The sequence below is a fragment of the Rhinopithecus roxellana genome, chromosome 2 (genome assembly GCF_007565055.1).
Source record: "Rhinopithecus roxellana isolate Shanxi Qingling chromosome 2, ASM756505v1, whole genome shotgun sequence".
NCBI classification, from domain to species: Eukaryota; Metazoa; Chordata; class Mammalia; order Primates; family Cercopithecidae; genus Rhinopithecus; species Rhinopithecus roxellana.
Window position 1 is genome coordinate 14,706,903 of NC_044550.1, and position 23,039 is coordinate 14,729,941.

A 23,039-nucleotide genomic window follows, 5' to 3' on the forward strand; every position below is an offset into this window, starting at 1 on the left:
TAGTTTCCTGTTTTCTATGTAAAATGCTATACTGAACTCCTATCCACATAACTTTTCATTTATTCCAGATTACTTTTGTAAATTAGAGTCTTTGTAAAGTTACTGTGTCAGAGGGCATGACATCTAATTCCAGCTGCTTCCCCAAAGAGTTGTACCAGCTTGTGCTTCCACCAAAATTGCCTAGGAGTGAACAGTGGTGGCCATTTTTCCATTGAGGAGTCAGTATGTTTTTCTATGCTTTGTTTGATTTAGTTTTTTTCCTCAAGGGGTTATTTTAATGTTTTCTACATAGGCAAGTCTGAGTTTGGTTGGTGACCCTCACTGTTAGCCTCTCCCCTTCACATAGGAGTGGAGGCTTTTTCCATCGCAACCACTCCCCAAATCTGGGGTGCTATCAGAGTTGCCAAAATGTAAACTTTATCAAAGTGGAATTCTGATGGTCCCATGACCCCCACCATGTGTCTTAGTCTCAACAGAAGCACCATGTGTGGGCACAGTACTGTCCTTTCACACCAAAGGCTGTGCTCACCTGACAGACAGACACTAAGTTGTGCTGAGTCTTGTAAAATATCTTCATGATGTTTCATTTGTTTTACTTGCCATTTCAGGGTATAGCTTCCCGCACTATGGATTTCCTACTTACGGTGGGATTACCTTCCATCCTGGAACTACTAAATCTAATGCTGGGATGAAGCATGGTAAGTAATCCTTTATTCTTAATACCAAGAAAGGAAAAAAAATAATCCTAAAAAGGGTTTTTGAAATCTATCACAACAGTACTATCATCTTGAAAAATAATTGATTAATGCAAATAAACTGAGAAGATACTTTTTCCAAAAGATACTATTTCCTGTGGCTAGTATAAACTCTATTCCTTGTTTATATTTTATATATTTACTTCATAAGTGGCATGAACAGAGGAAAGAAAAGAGCATTGAAAAGAGATATACAGAGACCTGACTATTCAAACATTTTAAACATCACCAAACTTACGTATTCTGTCTCTCGTTTTCTCAAATAGTACACTTCCAAAATCATTTTGAGTTTTATAGGGTTTGTCTTTTCCTGTCAAGTCATCACCTGAGAAGCTGCAGTTAAACCATGTGTTGATAGTTTACATTACAGGTCCATTCTAGTGTACCCATGGAAGAAGTAATACTATAAAGAAGTCTTCCCATTTATTGAATACCTATTTTTGTGCCAAGTGCTTTTACATGTTTTAACTGTTATCTTCATGACTGCACTATATGGAAAATAGTATCTCCATTTTGCACACAAAAGACACCAAAGTTCAGAAATGTTTATACTCACTGAAAGCACACAGAAGTTAGTGGCAGAACAAGAATTTGAAGCAGGTCTCCACCATAAAAGCTAGATGCTCTCATAGTATCTGTCTGATAACATAGTTGAACCTGAAAGAGGATGATCAGGAATGGTACACTGGATAGCTCCCATACTAAAGAATGTGAATTGACAACATGTCTTTATGACTTGCTTTGTTCATTAGCGTTAGGAAAAAACTGCTCTGCTTTCAAGAACTTTAAAAATTCAACTTTTCTGCAATTCACAGAAGAGCTTTATTTCATTTTTCTCCTATACAAGTAAATAAGCAAAATGAGATCTAAGATTTTAGAAGTATACTAAAAATGATTTTTAGAATTGAGTTTAGAATATCTCCAAAACATGGTATTTATGATATGACCATTTTTAAAAGAATTTTAAATTATTATTTTTCTTTTCCTTTTGCAGCAAACTTGCCTCTTACCTTTATCTGACCTGCATTGGAGTAGTGAATTATCACTAAATTAATACATTTTACTGAGAAAAATCTGATGTTTTTGCATTTATCTTAGGAACCATGGACACTGAATCTAAAAAGGACTCTGAAGGTTGTGACAGAAGTGATGACAGAAACACTGTAAACCTCTTTGGGAAAGTCGTTGAAACCACAGAGCACAATCAGGAGCCCAGCGAGGCCACTGATGGGAATGGTGAGGTCACTCTAACGTATGCAACAAGAGCAAAAGAAGAGAGTGCTAGGGTTCAGGGTAAGTGAGCACACAAATTGTGTTCTGTTGGTTGTCTGGGGAGGGGTCAGTCCTAGGTGTAGAAAGGTATCTGCTAATCTGAAGATGACATATCAATATCTAGTTTAGTGTACTCTTCAAAGTTCTGTATGTCTTTGGAAGAGCATATGTCAGATCATTTTATTCACACTGGGATTTCCATTTTTGCTCTGTTATCTTTGAATGTAAAGTACAGAAATTTACATGTACATTCTCCAGTCATAACCATGCAGTTTTAGGGTATTGTGAGAGATAATCAACTTCTTTTCTGGCACAGATAAATAGAGAAGTATTTCTACAAGCTTAATAGTCACCCTCTCTAGATTCTGGCTTAACCATCATACTGAAATATAACTTTGCCTTAAAATAGGAACTTTTCTTTTTATCTTGTTGCCCTCTTTGAATAAGTAAGATTAGGAGAAAATGTACTTTTGCGTTTACTCTGAACCAGTACTTATTAGCATATGTGTCATGATTCTAGGTCATCCTAGATCGTACTAAGAAGACATCTGTAAAAGCAATTAGAGTTGGTGGCCACATGTGGTATCTATCACATATGCCTTTTTTTTTTACACCCCTTTAAAAATGTATAAGCCATGATTAGCTAGGGAACTATATGAAAAGCAGACCATAAACAGGTTTTGGCCCAAAGGTCACAATTGCCATTCCCTGACCTTAATGGAACAAACTTTACAAAAACATGAGTGTCTCATGGAAAGTCTCTGTTTATGGCAGAGACGTGTGTTTTTTCACACATTGCCTAACAAGCTAATTGTTAGAGATCCCAATGAAGGATTATTTCACCAAGATATTGGTGATTTAAAATCATGGTAAAATCTAACATTGTTTGGAGATTGTTTTCCTTAAAATAACAGATAATGGTTGTTCCCTTAAAATAACACATTTCTAAACTTTTTTCCTCTAACAAACCACACATAGATTCTTTAAGATCAATCTCTAACTATATTTGTCAATGACCCAATGTCCAATTTTGCTTTTTCACAATCCAAAAGCATTGAAAGAGCATTTTCAACTAAAATGATGTGTCAAGGTGTCAGAACACTGATGCTGGTCAGTTTGACCTTGAGCATGCCATACTCATAAAACAAAAGTAGGAACACTCAACTATGATTGTGGTCATTGCCTTACAGATAACCTCTTTCTAGAGAAGGCTATGCAGCTTGCAAAGAGGCATGCCAATGCCCTTTTCGACTACGCAGTGACAGGAGACGTGAAGATGCTGCTGGCCGTCCAGCGCCATCTCACTGCCGTGCAGGATGAGAATGGGGACAGGTAAGTCAGGATTTTTTGCATGATAGGTTGTTCTGGGTAGGGAAAAAGAAGAGCATCATATAATGCATACTGACTAGAGATAAAAATAATTGTTCAAATGTATTGAGTCCTCTAACTGGAATGATCAAGAAAACTAGTGTGAATAAGGTTAAGTAGCACAATTTGCTGCTCCATCCTGCTGCTGTCATCTGTTGGAATCTGTAGTAGCTGGAGGACTCATCTAAGAGTGAATCTCTCTGGGCAAGCCAACTAAGATGTGTATAGGTAATGGTACTTTTTGAAAAGCCTCGCTTTGTTTATTGAAATAATATTTGGAGAATTGTTAAGAGTCCTACCAAATCCCTGAAGCCTTGTTATCCCAGCTGCATATTTATAATGACACTGTACTAAAGAAAAAGCCCAATAAAGGCAGCAACAACAACACAAAGATTAAGAGGGATGGGTCATTCTTTCCTAGTTACTGGTTTCTTCTCTACTACCTCTTCTGATGGTCACCAGTCTGTGACTGGTTCAGACTTTTGTGACTGCTCCAGCCCATGCGTGGGAGTCGAACATTCCAAACACCATGCCTTCCATTCCTGCTATAACTGAGATTGTATTTGCAAAGCCACCTGGCTTCTTTCTAAAACAGTTCTCTTAGTCCTTTCATTGAGACTTCTAAAGTATCTCGAAAGCCTATAAAAATAACAAGAAACAGCAGCCTTCACATTCAAGTCAAGTGCCTTATCTAAAACCTTCCTAAAATAGCATCAACACAGAGAAATCCTTTTCTGTGGAATAGCTCTTGAGTGCTGTGTTTTAGACCTCAGTTTAAAAATTAAACTAAGCTCTTTAGGAAAGTGACAACCTCAGGGTTTCAAGCAGAGACACCTTTGTTCTCGTTCCTTGCAACGTAACCAAGGATGTGGTATAACCACTGGCCTTGTTATACAGTATGAGAGGCACCAGTACAACCTTCTTGGTGTAAGGCCATGAACAGCAGAATGCTTTTTCAGGGTTAAATAATCCAGTTAGCATTCAATAGCATACAACCACAAGAAAAAGCAGTTAACCAAGACAGGATAGCAGTGTTTCAAGTGGCATTTCCAGGGACCTGTTGAATTGATAAGTCTAAGAAGATGAGCACGTGCAGGTTAGAAAGGAAGTGCTGATATCTGAAGGGGGGATTGTAGGAAGGGATACAAGGCGAGGCACGTGCAAGTTCCCTCCTAAGACCCAAGCACGCTCACACAAGCCGGCTCTCAGAGAGGCCATAGAGGTGGGACTTGGAGAGACCAAAGGATCCTCAGAAGAGTGTAGGTAAAGGGCAGCTTTTGGCCATCACAGCCCAAGTCTCTTGTTTTAATTCAGTCCATCATATTTGGCTAATAGTCTGAGTCCTGTGGCCGTTCGTCATCATAGAAAATACAATAAAGAAAAATATATAAAACTTCTGCTATTGGGGAAATTCCCATAAGGGTGTGAGGATTTGAGGGGGAGGGGGAATGTACTTCTGCTATGAAATGCTGAGCTGCACATGGAAATTTTCGGGCAGTTTTAGAAGTATGACCTTTTTCTTGGTATATGTGCATCATGTCTATGTCAGAGTTTAGGCCCTTTTCAGAAGTCTTCTTCCAGTATCACATTTCAAGAAGCAATAGTGAAACCCTGAGATCATCCATTTTAAAATATTTCTCAAGTAGCAAAATCACAATTTAGTTTTTTAGGCTCTTCTGTGCCAGTGTTAATCCCAAGTACGATATACTTGCTATTGCTAAGGAAGAGGCTTGAGTAAAGTGGCACCTGATAGCTTATTTTAGAGAAGATCCAGCCTGTACCTCATGTCCCAGATGTAGTTTTGCTGTGAGATGCTTTAGTGTGCTCTGCACTTCAATCTGTCCATGCTCTGGAGTGGTCATCTTGTTAGACATTCATCTGCACGTCTTTAGAGCAGTGCACATGTATCCCCTATGCAGGAGGATTGCTTAAGGGATTAAGAGGTGGCTTTGGAGTAAGACAGACCTTGGCTTGAATCCCAGCTTCACCAGTTATGGCCTTGACTGAGTTATATGAGGCCTACAAGTCTCAGTTTCATTAGCCAAAAAGCAAAGATAATATTACCTACCTCCTAGGATTATTGTTATAATAAAAAGACAATATATATCAAATGCTTAGCATAGTCTGGTAAATCAAAGCTCCCCAAAAATAGTAGCCACCGTTTAAATGATTGCTATTGTTATTGTTTTGAATTTTAATAGTATGTTTTTTAATAATTAAAAGAATTATGCTTCTCTGAGTGACTTTGACACCACCGGTATGTTCAGCCTCATTAGTGTAAGCTCTTAGGTTCCTTCTATCATTCCTATTTTTGTGCCCCTACTGCATGCTAGGGCTGTAAGATTGACTCAGACAGAACCTGCCCCAGAGATGACAGGACAGAGAAGGAGAAAAATGTGTAGAAAACTGCAGTTGCATAACCAAGCAGTAAATTTGAGAGGGACAACTTGCTCCACTTAGGAGGTTAGGAAAGTATTCTCTGAGGATGTCGGGTTTGAACTGGAATATAAAGGATGGAGTAGGCATTGTTCAGGCAGAAGAAAGGAGCAAAAACGTTCCAGGTAGAGATAATATTTGCCGGAATGTTTGCAGGAGTGGCGGGAAATACAATCACTTTGTTTCTTCACAAGTTTACTGCAAGAATTTTCTTCCAGTAGTTAAAAGCTTCACACCATTCTCCCCTCTTGGGATCTAGAAAGATCTTTAAAAAGCCACCGCACTGTATTTTGGAGGAGGGCAGCAGGGCTAGGTGAGATAACAAAGTTTTCTGAACAATCCCTAGTGCCAGGCATTCATTTTACATAAAATCTGTGTGTCAGGAAAAGTCAAGGGGAAAGGTAGAGGAGAAAACCACCCAAAGCCATACTATAGAGGTAGAATTGGGATTTAAGCTTAGGTGCTTCTGGGCTGGAAGCCTCAGTGTGTTTATGCATCAAGGGGTCAGATGTGAATGCTCCCAGAGGCCAGGCAGGTACCACAAATAACATAACAGCCTTGGGCAGACAGTTAGGAGGGACGGGTCCTCCGGAGACAGCATCCCACCTCAGATTCAATACATTTTATAGATTCAGAACATTTTAGGGCCAAATAAAACTAGGTATGAGAACAGATTCCATTCTTGAATCTAACCACATCTTGAGAATCTTTTCTTTTTCATTAACATTTTAGTTAATTATTGCCACTGTGTTTTCATTCCAGTGTCTTACACTTAGCAATCATCCACCTTCATTCTCAACTTGTGAGGGATCTACTAGAAGTCACATCTGGTTTGATTTCTGATGACATTATCAACATGAGAAATGACCTGTACCAGGTAAGCCGAAATCTCAAGAAAACAACTGAAGAAAAATCCGTAGTTTACTTTTTCTTTTGTATGTTTGGGTGCATGTTATTTTTAGTAATGTTAAGAGTAGCAAAAATAAAAACAAACCGTTGTAGGTAATATCTAAAATCCCATTAGTTGAGAATGTTACCTTATGATTTAGGATCTTTTGATCTGTGGGTATAACAGCCATCAAGCCACAATGAAATTCAGCATCCCACTGGGGGAAGGCAAACTTTAAACTTTAGAAATCAAAGAATTTTTTCATTTAAGAGGGAGAAACTAGAGTAAAAATGTCACATCTGTCAAGAAAAATAAAGTTAAAAAAAGGTTTGAAAAGCCAGTAATTTATAATAATTTTAAAGTCTACTGAAATATACGTTGACAATATCCAGATTAAATGTATATCAAATAAAGCGTTCTGAAATCACCACACAGAAAGGTTAAAAGTTTGCTTGAGGAGGAAGAGGTGTCTTTCAAAAGCAGAAAGACAGCTCCAAGTGAGGAAAAGTGGGAACACCAAAGTTTTGCCCAAATCGGGTTTTCTTAGGAATTAATTAGGTGGGCTGAAAATACAAGTTGAGGAACTGTTTTTTCCAGAGGTCTTCCAACACTGTAAAGGGAGAAGTTAGCTGGAGACACAGCGAGGCCCCCTAATGGGCATGTGCAGAATTCAGGGAGAGGCAAGGAGCCTGGGAGCCACTTGGGCAGAAGCAGAGCTTGGACATTGGTGATGGGAACCCAGCGACCCCAGCCAGACTTTCTGGCTGAGCGACTGCACTGGCATGAAGCCAAGATGGGGTTTGGCTCCTGAGGTTTCCTCCTTCCTGCCCCCGATTGCTTTTCCCACCTCACTGTCTTTCGCCCACTCCCACCAGTCTGCTGTATGGGGCTCCTGCCCTTGCCCACTTCTTAGCTTTCCATTTTTCTCCTTGCCTTCATTGACCTGAAGCATCTTCCTCATCCTCCTTGGAGAGATGGTTTGCTGGTTCACGTGTATCTCTCACTCCAAAAATATGGCCACAATCCTGTGCGATGATTTACTTAGTGAAGGTATTTGTTCCTGCTCTCTCGGTTTTTAAAACAGTGATGTGAATCATTTCTGTTTCCTCACTTTAAAGGAAAATGCTTTTATTAGTTTAAAGAAAATTAATTAAAACTTCATTTTCTTTAAAGGAAATTAAAATATTTATTTTCTTATTTTTATTTCCATTCTTTAAAATGTGCTTTAGGCTGGGTGCGGTGGCTAACACCTGTAATCCCAGCATGTTGGGAGGCCGAGGCAGGCGGATCATGAGGTCCTGGCTAACATGGTGAAATCCCGTCTCTACTGAAAAAAAAAAAAAATTAGCCAGGCATGGTGGCGGGCGCCTGTAGTCCCAGCTACTCTGGAGGCTGAGGCAGGAGAATGGTGTGAACCCGGGAGGCAGAGCTTGCAGTCAGGCGAGATCACACCACTGCACTCCAGCCTAGGCAACAGAGCGAGACTGTCTCAAAAAAAAAAAAAAAATGTGCTTTAAAGTGCATTTACAGCAAAACTACTAAATGTTTACATGTGGCTCTTAATAGTTTTTACCTATGACTAGGTAAAAATTAATAGGTTTCGTGATAGGGGAAAATGACCATTTTTCATTCAATGTAAGTCACCATTAGGCTTCTTCACTGGCTGTTGTGCTTAATGTCAAAGGAAAAGTAAAGTTAGTGACTCTTCACTGCCTGTTAATATAAAATAACTAGTATGAAGTGTGATTGTAGATTTACATTTAAAGGATGTCTTCTTGAAACTTTTATGTCATTTTCGGGGTCATTGGTATTCGGAAAGTCATTTTGCCTGTAAAGCTTGATTCTCGCAGACTTTTGGACTGATTGTTCCTTGTAGTCATCACAAATCTATGAATAAAACTAGGAATGGGACATTGTACCTTGTCAGTCCTCTTCAAACCCTGCTTAACAGTCATATTCAAGGAATTACTTACTTTATGTTTATAAATAGGATCTGCAAAGGACACAGCACAACAGCAGCACAACAGGATTAGTAGCTGTGATTTTTTTTTGGAGATGGAGTCTCGCTGTCTCACCCAAGCTGCAGTGCAGTGGCGCGATCTCGGCTCACTGCAACCTCCGCCTCCCAGGTTCAAGCGATTCTCCTGCCTCAGCCTCCTGAGTAGCTGGGATAACAAGAGCACACCACCACACCCAGCTAATTTTTGTATTTTTAGTGGAGACGGGGTTTCACCATGTTGGTCTGGCTGGTCTCGAACTCCTGACCTCGTGATCTGCCAGCCTCGGCCTCCCAAAGTGCTGGGATTACAGGCATGAGCCACTGCGTCTGGCCAGTAGCTGTGATTTTTTTATATCCTAAACTCTTTACTGTATCATTTGGTTACATATGTTGAGACTCTCCAGTGTGTTAGAGACAAAAACCCTGAAACCACCACATTGATACTTCTATCCCTTCTGATGTGGGGACTCTCAGAAGACTCTATGTCCATTTTTCCCCCACCTTACCACCAGTCTCATTAATGGGCAGTGATTCTGGCTTCCCTAGTATGCCTTCTAGGTATTCAGACACACACCCAGTGGCAACTTTGATTTGAGAATTAGAAACTGCTAAGGTTTGAACTCTTGATTATCTGTCGTAAAGGTTCTCTAGTAACTATTCTTAATGGAAAATGATACAGTTCTTTAAATAATTTGGATTATTTGGCAATTATCTTAAGCATTCTCCCCAAATACCGTTCACTAATCTTAGTACATTTCTGTGACCATCTGTCATGATCAAATTCCTCTCCCCACCCACCCTCTAGAAACACACTCAAAATAGTCCAAGTGCACAGAGTTAGGATTTTTTATGAAAATATTCTCTTTAAACCTTTTTCTCCTCTCTCATTCTCCTTCCCCCAACATAGACAACCACTCTATTGTGTTTGGTATGGATTGTTTTATTTGTATATGTTCCCATAAAACATTATTGGGGGGTTTTATGTATTTTTATTTTATGTTGTTAATTATTATAAATATCACATATATTCATAGTTTTAAAAATGGTACAGAAGAATCTACATTGGAAAGTCAAAGTTGCCTGCCCTGACAATGGCCAGGTCCCCTAAGCACAAATGTCACTATTGTGTTTATAGGTAGTTTTTCAAGTATTGGATATAAATGTGCATATACTTGAAATACATAGATATTTTCATATACTCTCACATACAATCCACATTATGTTAAATGTACTTCTCTTGCCTTGCATTAACCTTTATATTTTTTAAAATTTAATTTAATCATAGATTCAAAGGAGGTTACAGAAACATACTAGGAGGTCCTAGTATTTACTGCAAGGAAACCAGAGGTATCTTCACCCAGTTTCCCCCAATGGTAACATCCTGCATAACTTCAGAACAATAACAAAACCTGGAAATTGACATTGGTACAATCTACAGATCTTAATCAGATTTCACCAGTTTTACACACACTTGTGTGTATCTGTATAGTTCTTTGTGCATATATTTTTTAAATACGTAAGTGGCATTATGCTACATGTTACTGTATTTCTGCCTTCGCTGCTTATCCACACAGTTCTGTGTACAGCTAGTTTGTTGTTTCAGCTCCTGAAGAGAATCTAGTATGGATCTTCCACCTATAACATTCTTGTTTCCTAGTAGTAGACATTTAACCAACTTCTAACTTCCTACCTCAGTAGAGAATAATGCAGTGACTCTCCTCACTTATGTCCTCTTGTGGATTTGTGTCAGAATTTCACCTAGATACATCTACAAGAGTTGGGTTGCTGGGACATTTGTATATTTGGCTATCCAGAATGTCTGTGTAAGTCCCCACGCCCACAGCCATAGCATGAAGGTGTAATTGTTTAAGATATTATCCTTGGATTTAAGACCTAGAAGCTTTATATCATGGAAAACCATTGATTGGACTGTGGAAGAAAATATTAAAAAAAAAAAAAAACCTCAGACTCATTTTTTTAAATTAAATTCAAACTACAGATAATTTCTAATTCCTGGATAGTATACTATCTTACAATTTCAGATCCTTTTTTTACATTCTCATTCTCTTTCCTTTTCCCATCTCCCCAAGTAGCATTTCAGAAAACACAGATTAGTAAACAGTTTCTATTGACTTAGTTATTTTTGAGAAGAAGGCTCTTGGCAACAATATCTAAAGTTTTGAGGACATCACTTCATTTCAGGCCAGGGTGATAGTCCTAGAAAATGAAAGAAATAAAGGCGAGTAATAATTTGGCAAATAAAAGGGTCTTGGTCTGATATATTAAATAATCACTGTAGTTGAGATTTAGATGACCCTCACATCATTCATCCTGCCAGTTCTCATGTGCTGTGGTCACCTACATAGCTAGGAGGTTGGTGGCTCACCTGCTGCTGTAGCCAGTAACTGCTCAATGAAAAGGGAATTTTAGGCAAATTGTCACAAGACTGGCTGGATGTCATAGTTAGGCTCCTGTGAAATAAACTGATTTGTGTAAAGATACAGTGCTGTTCTCTGTCATTGAACTCAGTTCTTTGAAGGATACATTTGTGATTGTATTTGTCTTACTCATTTTTGAAAACACAGTTTGCAAAACATCTTATTTGCATTCACCGAAGTAATACCTTGTGGGCAGGATAGTCAAATGGACTACTTAAGTACCTATTAGGTATCATTAGCTCACCTTTTTTATTCATCTGAGCCCCCTTGGTGAAATACTTGTATTATCCTCGTTATGTTATTTAGAATCTTATAATACCTTTTATGAAATGGGTATAGGAAAGCTATACTGACTGGTCTCAGGAGCCAGTTCATGGGACAGTATTTTTTAATTTAGTAAATTTAGTTTCCGTGTCAGCATAGAATCATGGCACTTTTGTTAATTGGTTTCTACTGAGTACTTCATTTAAATTTCTTCAGTGAAAACATAGCCTTATTTTGATTTGTTAATATAAAATCAGCTGAAGATAACTCCTACCAGAAATTTAAGAAAACTAAATTTACTACTAGGTGTGCTCAAAATCAACAATCAGTGGATTTTAGTGAGAAACAAGAAGTTATTAAGACTTGTAAATATGAAAATAACCCACCACAGAAAAAATTATATGAAGTGATGGATTTGTAACTTAATCTGATTTAATCATTTTATGTTGTAAACTTATATTAAAACATCACATTGTACCTCATAAATATATACAATTACTATTTGTCAATTAAATTTAAAATAAATAAAAATTTTAAAACCTGAATTATTGAATGGCTAAGTGTTAGTACAGTGTATGTACTTCTTTAGCACGTGGTATGGAACAGGGTAACTTGGGTGCCAAGGTCAGGAGTTAATCTGGGAATGAGAAATGTTCCTGCAGTATGACCCCACCCATTGCAGTGACAGCTACCAAGCTGTAAGTTGTAAGTAAGTGTTCACTGCTGACCAGTGAATCTCCTGCCCTTCACTTTCCAGACGCCCTTGCACTTGGCAGTGATCACTAAGCAGGAAGATGTGGTGGAGGATTTGCTGAGGGCTGGGGCCGACCTGAGCCTTCTGGACCGCTTGGGTAACTCTGTTTTGCACCTAGCTGCCAAAGAAGGACATGATAAAGTTCTCAGTATCTTACTCAAGCACAAAAAGGCAGCACTACTTCTTGACCACCCCAATGGGGACGGTAAGAGACAATCACACATCATTGGTGTGGGATTAACTTTCTCCGCCTTCTAAATATCTACTAGGTATTTGATAATTGTGTGTTATTTGATTTGTACCCAAAAGTGCTTTCCTTAGTCACCTGGAGTTCATCATCTCTTTTGGGCATTTCTGTTGCTCACCAAAGCTAATTTTTTTAAAGATGATTTGGAATAGTTAGTAGGAGGAAAAAGCAGAGGCCTGAGTAAAGATTCATCTTGAAGCACACAAAGTGTCGTTTATTCAGGGAATGTTTATTTATGTTCAGTGTCTCCTGAGAACATAATAGGAGACTGTGGGTCTTCAAAGCAGAACAATAGACTTACAGTACCTTTGCTGTCCCTCCCCGTGATTCAGTTTTTGCCATTTCCTTCAGCTTCACCAAGGGCCATCTTGTGAGTTAGCCATCCCATCCTGTGACTGTCCCTTTGCTTGGACTCTAGGTCTGAATGCCATTCATCTAGCCATGATGAGCAATAGCCTGCCATGTTTGCTGCTGCTGGTGGCCGCTGGGGCCGACGTCAATGCTCAGGAGCAAAAGTCCGGGCGCACAGCACTGCACCTGGCTGTGGAGCACGACAACATCTCATTGGCAGGCTGCCTGCTCCTGGAGGTGAAGGGCGCTCTTACTTGCTTTTGCATTAAATTCCTGAGGGAGATTTAAGGAAATCTCTTCGAAGAATGAAGTCAGTAGCTGCTGTTCTCCCTTACAATCAGCTCTATTTATTTAACACTTATGGAGGGCTTCAGAGTAGCACCTTTAGATGTTCCCCCACCCCCTTGCTTGGCATCTCTAATTGGGGATATCTTCAATGACAGAGCCAGCCCAAAGTAGCAATTGGGCTAGTAATAGGACCCAAGGGGCCATGCACACTGGGAGGTGGGGACAGAAGGGCAAAAGAACCTTCCACTAACGCTTTCCTGTGTGGGCTGGATTGTAGGGTGACGCCCATGTGGACAGTACTACCTACGATGGAACCACACCCCTGCATATAGCAGCTGGGAGAGGGTCCACCAGGCTGGCAGCTCTTCTCAAAGCAGCAGGTAAGGTGGCGACCTGGCGGTCATTAATAAAAAATGTTACCAGGAATGCAAACCCAACTTCAATAGAGCAGCCATGTTGCCTTCTTTAAGCCACAGACCTACTGCTGAAAAGCGAGGGTAAATAAAAATTATATGGCAAATCACATTTTATCTGCCATAAGGCACTGTTTGGACTAGTAATCTTGGGCTTTACCCTGACAGTCATGTTAGTTTTTACTTTCTGATTCATCTGTTTGGGGTTTGATTGTTTAGATTGACTCCCATGACAAGGGGTCTTTCAAAGTAGAGTTTGATTCCTTATGGAATTCTGAGTGGTATCAGTCTCAGATCATATCAGAAGTCCCCAGAAGAAAAAGATTATTGGTGAAAGAAATCATTTAAAGACTTCATTTTGAAAGAAATGTCTCTTAGAAATTGAAGTGTAGGAAAAAGAAAATGGGCCATGTATTAAGACCCATTATGTGGAAGGCACTAAAAATGGCTAGCACTTAGTGACCTTTCCATGTCCCAGGCACTATGATATGCACTTTATGTGCACAGTCTCATTTAATGCCCAGTCACCCCTTGTGACAAATACCGTTACTATTCCCCATCTTAGAGTCAAGGAAACAGACTAGAGAGACTACCAGATCCCACTTCAGGGTTCCAGTAAGTGTCAGAGCTATGAATCACACTTGGGCAGTGTGAACTTTAAGACTTTATTCTCTCTACTATGTTTCTCTCTCCTATTTTGTTCATAGGTTTGCAGATGTTATTCCATTTAATTCTGTAGTCCTGTGAAGTACAGAAAATTATCCATGTTCATCTTTGAATCTCTAGTGCCTTGCATATTTAGAATCCCAAAATATGTGTAATGAAATTGGCATCTGAAGCCTGCCCTGACATATCTGATTTACTTTAGAGGTTTTCTTTTAACTTAGAAGGTAAACGCTACATAAATTCAAGAAAACAAAGCAAATTAAAGACATAGGAACTTCTTTGGGAACACCATATTTTTCTTTTCTCTTTTAACAAAAGAGAGAACAATAAAAAAATACCAAAAAAAAAGAGGGAAAAAAACCTCTATTTAACAAATAGAGCTTTTTCTTGAACAAGAAACTCTGATTGTAGTGGTTATTAATAGTTTTAGAAGACACTGATTATAATTAAATGCCTTCCAACAAGAATCTATAACCAGTCAGACGGGTTGGCTCACACCTGTAATCCCAGCACTTTGAGAGGCTGAGGTGGGAGGATCACTTGCACTAGGAGTTTGAGACCAACCTGGGCAACATTGTAAGACCTCATGTCTATTAAAAATTTTTAAAAGTAGCCAGGCATGGTGTCACTCGCCTATAGTCCCAGCTACTTGGGAGGCCGAGGTAATAGTATCGCTTGAGCCTGGGAGTTCAAGGGCGCAGTGAGCTACAGTTTCACCACTGCACTCTAACCTAAGCTATAGAATGAGACCCTGTCTCAAAAAAATACATAAATAAAAAGAAAAGAAAAGAAAAAGAAACTATAACCCTTTTAAAAATGCTTTATATTGAATCCTCAGAATCCCATGAAAGGAATAGCAAGTAACAGTTCTCTGATATATAAATGAAGAAACTCAGATGAAAAACCGAGCCCGAATCTTAATGTCATGGAAAAGGTCAGTTAAGGCCAAGTGTGGAGGCTCACACCTGTAATCCCAGCACTTTGGGAGGCCAAGGTGGGTGGATCACCTGAGGTTGGGAGTTTGAGACTCACCTGGCCAACATGGTGAAACCCCATCTCTACTAAAAATACAAAAATTAGCCAGGTGTGGTGGCAGGCACCTGTAATCCCAGCTACTTGGAAGGCTGAGGCAGGAGAATCACTTGAGCCCTGGAGGTGGAGGTTGCGGTGAGCTGAGACTGTGCCACTGCACTCACACACACAGAAAAAAAAAGTCAGTTAAAGGATAGCTCATCCCTCCAGTCTTTGGTCCTGTAAATTGTTCATCTTAATTTCTCCATGGTTTTTATGGTGGGATTACATTTATTGTCTCATAGATCAGGCCAGAACTGGGAGAGTAAAATCAAGAAATAGCATGAAGATCCTTCTTTGCTTCCCATTAAGTACTCTACTATTATTGATATTGACACATCTGATGTTCTCCCAGCAAGATAAAAACAAGTTCCTCCCTCGAAAATGGCATCATTAGACATCAAGCTAAACACTCATAAAAATAATCTAAGCCTCTGAGAAGTAACTCTAGCTCTAGTCTTTGAGTTACTTTGGTGTTTTGTTTGTTTGTTTGTTGTTTTTGTTTTTGCTGGATGCTAAAGAGCAGACTAGATTTCCCAAAATATTTCAATAATTATACATCCTAGCAGGTTTGTTTATTTAAAGATCAGAACCCTGGCATTGCTGTACCCAGCAATGAAACTGGCCATGCTATCACTAGATATCAAGCATCTTTGCTGTTTTGAGTGTCCAAGAAAAGGGGCTGAGAAATACATTGTCATGCATAAATTTGAACAGTGGGGACCCTAATCCTGAGGGTGCACCCTAGTCGCTGTAATCATGCTGTCCATCATCCCTCAGATTAAAGATGCATCAGTCAGTTGAGAAATATCCTGTAGAGTTAAATGTGAAGTCAGAGTATTTGAAGTCTTTTTTTTTTTCGATAGTATCTTTGGCTATTTAAGGTGTCATAAGACAACTTTAACAATCAAAGCAAATTACAATTTTAAAACAATTTCTCTGGATATTCCAGTGGAAACGTTTTATGCATTAAAAATTATCCAGGAGATTGCCTCAAGCTGCTACAGTGCTTTGCCTTTGGGAATCTGACCTTTGCAGGCAGTTGAAAGTTGACAAGATGTGGGTTTACCTAATGCTGTGTAACCTAACTTTGCAGGAGCAGATCCCCTGGTGGAGAACTTTGAGCCTCTCTATGACCTGGATGACTCTTGGGAAAATGCAGGAGAGGATGAAGGAGTTGTGCCTGGAACCACGCCTCTAGATATGGCCGCCAGCTGGCAGGTGAGTGCCGCTCCATCTGTCTGATGGCTGCCCCTGAGGGAGTCAGAGGTTCAGGAATGTAAGAACAGATGGTCTTCCCAGTGCTTTATTTCCCAAAGAACATGCCTTTTATTTTTAAGAAAGTCTGTTTGTCAGAGACCATTTTTATCTTGAAAAACCCTATCCATGAAAGATCTAGGTCAGCTGAGTTCTAAGTACGAAAGTGTATGCCTAATCAGATCAGAGTTGAGATGTGAGAAAAGGTTAGAAGAAAAACACAAAATTCACATAAAAGTTACCCATTCCGAATTCACACCAGAATTGTTACCATCTCAATTTCTGAAGCTAGGATAAATGTTACTGTTTGCTTAGAACTTAGCTAAGTGATTTTGGGATGTAAAAATAAACTAAGAATTCTTCTTAGAATTTCAATAAATATAAAACAGAGTAAATAGATTTAAAGCCTTCCTCAAAACTCCACAGGGCTGAGATCTGAAGGTATAAAGCAGTTACTAGGTCATTTGGCCCTGGGAAGAAAAGCCAGAGGGAGGAGGTGGGCAGCGTGCAAGATCTCCAGCAAGACAAGATCAGTTCTTCTAGAGGCGAGAGCTGCTCCACTTCTAAAACTGCTCATCTGCCTCCCACAGCCTGTTTGTGTCCAGCTCACTGATGTTGGCAGAGACTACATGGTTCTCCCTTTATGTTAGCACCTCATTTCCCCAGAAGGCCTTGCCACAGAACACAAAAAGATGATGCACTCAGTGACCCCACGCTCTCCTTACCCAGGTCAGCCTGCAACAGAGTGACTGCAGAGAACACCACAAATGCTTCTGCAGCTTTGGAATTCTTTTTCTTTTAGCCTAAGACATTTCTCAACCCTCAGTTAAAACGTCAGTATTGCCAGAGGGTTAACACCAAGCCTTGTGAACATCTAGACATCTCAGCAAGCTTATACAGTTAATTCTCACAAGCTTGTTACTATGGAAGAGGGGACACAGCTTCACAGCTCTGAGTAAGCTCTTCCCTAGCCTTAGGTCTCTGAGCAGGAGATGATTGACATGGTGGCCTGGACTGCCTGTTCCTTCCAAAAGGCTATAGCTCTGACTCTCTGCAGTTTGGTTGGGTATTCTGACCCAGCTCAGAGAGTTTGTACAAACCACAACTTCCTTGCACCAGAGCTCCCACAGCTTGTTCTTCCCCCAAAGGGTACCATATTCTTGGAGGGTGGTCCTGACTCTTCTTGCCATTCCTCCATCATTAGGGTACCAGGCCCTCCTAAGGAGGACATGCTGAGTTCTTTATCATAAAGAAACAGACTGCCCTAGTGGTCCCTTTGATGTATAACAATTTCTGGTGTTTTTCTTGCCAACAGGTATTTGACATATTAAATGGGAAACCATATGAGCCAGAGTTTACATCTGATGATTTACTAGCACAAGGTGGGTTGTGATAGAACCAGATTCTCATAACCATTATTATCTCCACAGTATCATTTAAAGGGAGGAACCAGCATTATCCAGGGTCTACTGTGAAAAGTACATTTCTTATTTCAGAACCAAAAGATGCTGGAGGTAGATAAGGAGAATATCCAGTTTTAATCTACTATAAATATATACTGCCTGCTACTCAGCTGGGCTTGGACCTTCAAGTAGAGTAGCTTGGTTGCTTCCACTGGGAGTTGGAGGAAGCCAGGTGGCATTGATCAGTCCCTCCAGAGTGTCTATGGCAGGTTAGAACAAGTGTGTTCTTTCTTCATTTCCTTCAGGAGACATGAAACAGCTGGCTGAAGATGTGAAGCTGCAGCTCTATAAGTTGCTAGAAATTCCTGATCCAGACAAAAACTGGGCTACTCTGGCACAGAAATTAGGCCTGGGGATACTTAATAATGCCTTCCGGCTGAGTCCTGCTCCTTCCAAAACACTTATGGACAACTATGAGGTAACACGTTACCTTACAGATTTAGCAATTTTCCTTTGACTTTACTCTGTTAACATCTCTGGCCAGGGCATAATCTCCTTCCCTGTTCCTTAACTCTGAAGAAGAAAACCACTCATTGCCCAAGGCCTGGGAGGGTGACCCAGGCTAAAAGTTGGCAGCCCATCTTCCTGAGAATGCTGTTTTCAGATACCTTCAGATTTTCCCTGTTTTCAAATACCTAGAGACTTCCTGTGAAAATGCTATGTAGAGGGTCGGGATTTTCACAGAACTTGAACAGCCCTGAGCAAACAATCGACTGTAATCAACATGCGTAGCTTCCTGTCCCCAAGAACACACCTTACCACGTGGCGGGGCATTGAGTCATGTTCTGTGAGGTGACTCCTAGTGGAGCCATTACCTGGTGATTTTTTTTTTTTTTCATTTCTAAAAATAAAATGTAGAAAAGCATGGGGTGAAGTTGTTTTCTGTTGAAAATTTCATGGTTAGCTTTTGTTTCTCCATGGATTTCAGAGCTTCAGCTTACAGAGGGAGACTGTGTAGACATCACTGTAGGCAGAGTTTCACTGCCTCAGCGCTTCTCTCTCTGTCTCTGTGTGCTTACTACAAACCACTTCTCTGTGATTTCTGAGTGATCTTTGAGCCGAAACAGGAAACTTGATTCAAAGACTGTATTTTCTTAGTCGCTGTTCTCTGCCCTTTCCATTTCCTCCTGGCTCCTGATTGGAGGAGGCAGCATGGAAGAGGGAAGGGTGGGCTGTCAGTGCTTACAGCCTGCACTGGGACTCGAACACAGGAACATGCTCCTCCTTCCTTTTTTCTCACAGGTCTCTGGAGGGACAGTCAGAGAGCTGGTGGAGGCTCTGAGACAAATGGGCTACACTGAAGCGATTGAAGTGATCCAGGCAGCCTCCAGCCCAGTGAAGACCACCTCTCAGGCCCACTCGCTGCCTCTCTTGCCTGCCTCCACAAGGCAGCAAATAGGTAAAGAAAAAAGACAAAAGACAGTGGAGATATTTTCCAGCTCCCCCAGGCTGGTGTCTTCAGCTCTCTTGGGATATGATGTGGCAATTTTCTTTCTCATCTTCTCAATACAGTTCCCTGTGTGTCTGTGTACGCCCTGGGCTCACCCTCTGCCTCTCTTGATAGTACCATTCAGATGAGGGGGCAGTACCCTTGGAAAATCACATTGACACATGAACTACTTAGTAAACACTAAATAATACAATAAATACGAAAAACAACATGATGCGGGTGATTAAATTTAAGACATGAGAGAAATATTTACCTTAAAGAGAGAACAAGATACAGAGAGAGAACGATCTCCTTCCTTTGCCTCCTCTCTCATGCTCATGACACTGACCTTGTCCCCCACCGTAAATGGGACCATGTGTCATGCCACCAAAAATCTCACAACCATATGAAATGGACTCTCAACCCAGCCCAGTAATCCTGTATTTCCTACAATTTTATTCTCCCACTCTGTAAATGACGATTCCATGCTTTCTATTTCTAATCCCCCAACACTCCTTCCCTCCCCTTAATCATGCAACACCCTTGCTTCACACTCTATTGAAAACAGAAGAAACCAGAACCCTCTCACCTTTGCACCAAGTGCCAGCCCACCTGTGCCTGTGCCCACACTGGCAGCCTTCCATCTGGGCTTGGTGGGTTAAATTTCTTTGCCCAGCTGAGGAGCCACCTCTCCCCGGGGTCTAGCCCCCTCACCTCTACTAGGTTGTTACTGTTCGTTCTTACCTCTGTCTCCTGTTCTAGCCCTTCCTCCTCCCCACTCTCCGACCAGATCACCTAGCAAGCATTTCATGATTTCCTCATCTTTAAAAACAAAACACACCGAAACAATCACCCTCTTAATCCCACATCCCATTTAACTACAGTCCAATTGCTCTATTCCCTTACACAGCAGAGCTCCTCAGAAGAATTTTTTAGAGCTGTTCTTTCCAGCTTACCACCTTCCACTCTCTGCTTGGCCTCCTGTAGTTGGGATCACATCCCCACCACTCCACCAGGCCTGCTCTCCTCACAGTGACCAGTCACCTCCACATTGCCAGATCTAGTCACCTCCTTTTCACCTTGACAACTCACAGAGTGTGTCATGGTTGACCCCTACCTTCAACTTCAGACCGTCTCCATTCCTGGCTCCTCCACAGCACACTCCCCTGGCTGCCTCTTCCACACTCACCTTTTAAAGTCACAGCCTTCCAGGGTCAGTCCTAAACCCTCCCTGCTTTCTACCTCACCCAAGCCCAATACTCGCCACATCTGTCAGAAGCACTGCCATCTTCCAGGAGGTTAAGACAAAACCCAGGAATTCCTCAGGAGTCCTTTCTGGCACTAATCACTTCATATGCGACCCATCAAATGTCATCCTGTCTGCAACCACCGCCCTAGTCCAGCCCGCCGTCATTTCCTGCCTAGATTCTTGCACGGCTCCTACTCAGTCCCCTTGTTTCCTTCCTGTCCACCTCCCTTCAGTCCACTGTCTGCCCACCAGATAGTGTGATTCTTTTTAAAAATTAGTGACATTGTGTTACTTCTGGGTTATACCCTTCAGCTCATTCAGTCATTCATTCAGCAAATCCTGATCGAGCATACACTGTGTGCCTAGCAATGTTCGAGGTTTTAAACATAAAACTGTGTCCCTGTTTTACTCGTTTGCTTTCTTAAACATTGCTGTGGAACCTCTTCCTCCACACTGTCCACACTGCCCTTCCATTCCCAAGGGTTTTCTCTGCTCCCCTGGCTCACTGGTCTGATCCAGCCTTTTGACCGTTCTCTTCCCATTCCCTGGAAAGCTCTTAATTGGCTGGCTCTTTCTTGCCACTCAATTACAGCACCCATCTCACCCTGCCAGGGGGCCTTCCCAGGGGAGCAAGGGCAGGTGCCATTGTGTGCACTTGAGAAAGGAATAATGTATCCGCTGGAAAACAACCCAGATCTCCTGAGTCACTGCCCAGTGCTCCTTCTGCACAGATATTAAAAAAAAAAAAAAAAAAAAGCAAGTACTTACATTGTTTAAAAAAGTAAATACCTACCTAAGCATTAAGCCCCTAATTTGTAGTTATTTTTAGGATATCTCATAGTTTGTAGCACATAGTAGACACCAAATAAAGATTGGTTGATTAAATAAATCAATCAGTACCAAGATGATAGTCATGCCACTGGCATTAAAGTCTTAATATTCTAATACTGGAATTTGATACCTAAGAAGATAGCATTTTGATTAGTGTATATTAGACTTCCGTTTCCTTACTCACTGTATAGGAAATAATTTGCCTTGGTCATATCCCTAAGGATACTTATCAACAAAGGGAATTCAACCTGATTTTCCAGTATAGACTCATTTTCACTAAAATCATTTTACTTCTTTGCTACCAAAAGTGTTTTCAAGGCAATGTATGCTGTAATAGCATATGAGGCCCAGAGAGCTAATTTTTAGTTCTTGCTTCTGTCATCAATTTATTTTGCTGAGATTCAGCAGTTTCCTCAGCTATAAAATAGATAATACGGCGGTTGGAAAAATACACCTGATTTCTAAGGGAAGAAAAGGTCCACTGTGAGTGAAGATAATTCAGAAAGGATTCTCAAACACAAGACTAGATTGCAGGAGAAAGATGTGAAAGCATTTGGCTAATTCTGACATTTGGCTAATTCATAACATCCTCGCAGTATGTCCCACAGTACCTTCTGCCCTTCCCACCACGGTAAGCAGTCGTGACAGTGGGGGTGGCATAGGTGGGATGTGTGGCTGGCAGAAGCCAGTGGGCAAGAGTTGTCCACAGAATAGTCCATGAGCTTTTTAGAGCCAAACTTGGAGCCCATCTGGAGCATAAGGTGTATGAGAGCAAAGGCTTTGCCTGGTCCCGGCCATTCCCCCAGTGAATTTGTGCTTTCTCCCCTCAGATGAGCTCCGAGACAGCGACAGTGTCTGCGACAGTGGCGTGGAGACGTCCTTCCGCAAACTCAGCTTTACTGAGTCTCTGACCAGTGGTGGCTCACTGCTAACTCTCAACAAAATGCCCCATGATTATGGGCAGGAAGGACCTCTAGAAGGCAAAATTTAGCCTGCTGACAATTTCCCACACCGTATAAACCAAAGCCCTAAAATTCTACTGCATTGTCCACAAAACAGAAGCTGAAGCGCATCCAGAGGTGCTCAGAGAGCCAGCCTGCCTGAATCATTCTCGATATAACTCGAGACCTTTTCAACTTGGCTTCCTTTCTTGGTTCATAAACGAATTTTAGTTTGGTTCACTTACAGATAGTATCTAGCAATCACAGCACTGGCTGAGTGGATGCATCTGGGGATGAGGTTGCTTACTAAGCTTTGCCGGCTGCTGCCGGATCACAGCTGCTTTCTGTTGTCATTGCTTTTGTCCCTCTGCTACGTTCCTATTGTCATTAAAGGTATCACTGTCTCCACCTGGCATTCCTTCTGACCATCCACAACATCGTTTTGCATTCAAATTAAGGGTTAAGAAAAGGGATATTTTAAAATGAGAGTCACTTGACGTGCCATTTTAAAAAAAAGCATATTGCTTTTTCTAATGTGGTTATTTCTCTGATTTGAAAAAAAAAAGTACTTGTCAATATTTAAACATGGTTACAATCATTGCTGAAAATGGTATTTTCCCCCTTTTCTGCATTTTGCTATTGTAAATATGTTTTTTAG

General features: G+C 40.8%; 1 protein-coding gene across 7 annotated transcripts in view; it reads left to right on the forward strand.

The window, feature by feature from the left end:
* The window catches only part of NFKB1 (nuclear factor kappa B subunit 1), a 124,623-nt gene extending 101,677 nt beyond the window's left edge, over positions 1-22,946 (forward strand). For all 7 annotated transcript variants that reach the window (XM_010363320.2, XM_010363319.2, XM_030914961.1 and 4 more), the window contains 12 exons: positions 609-698; positions 1,854-2,048; positions 3,218-3,359; positions 6,594-6,708; positions 12,179-12,380; positions 12,841-13,010; positions 13,339-13,441; positions 16,308-16,432; positions 17,784-17,850; positions 18,177-18,349; positions 19,174-19,330; positions 22,271-22,946. In XM_010363320.2, coding sequence (XP_010361622.1) covers positions 609-698; positions 1,854-2,048; positions 3,218-3,359; positions 6,594-6,708; positions 12,179-12,380; positions 12,841-13,010; positions 13,339-13,441; positions 16,308-16,432; positions 17,784-17,850; positions 18,177-18,349; positions 19,174-19,330; positions 22,271-22,431 — 1,700 coding nt within the window. In that variant the 3' untranslated portion in view covers positions 22,432-22,946. The remainder of the gene's footprint in view (positions 1-608; positions 699-1,853; positions 2,049-3,217; positions 3,360-6,593; positions 6,709-12,178; positions 12,381-12,840; positions 13,011-13,338; positions 13,442-16,307; positions 16,433-17,783; positions 17,851-18,176; positions 18,350-19,173; positions 19,331-22,270) is intronic.
* Positions 22,947-23,039: the final 93 nt, after the last annotated feature.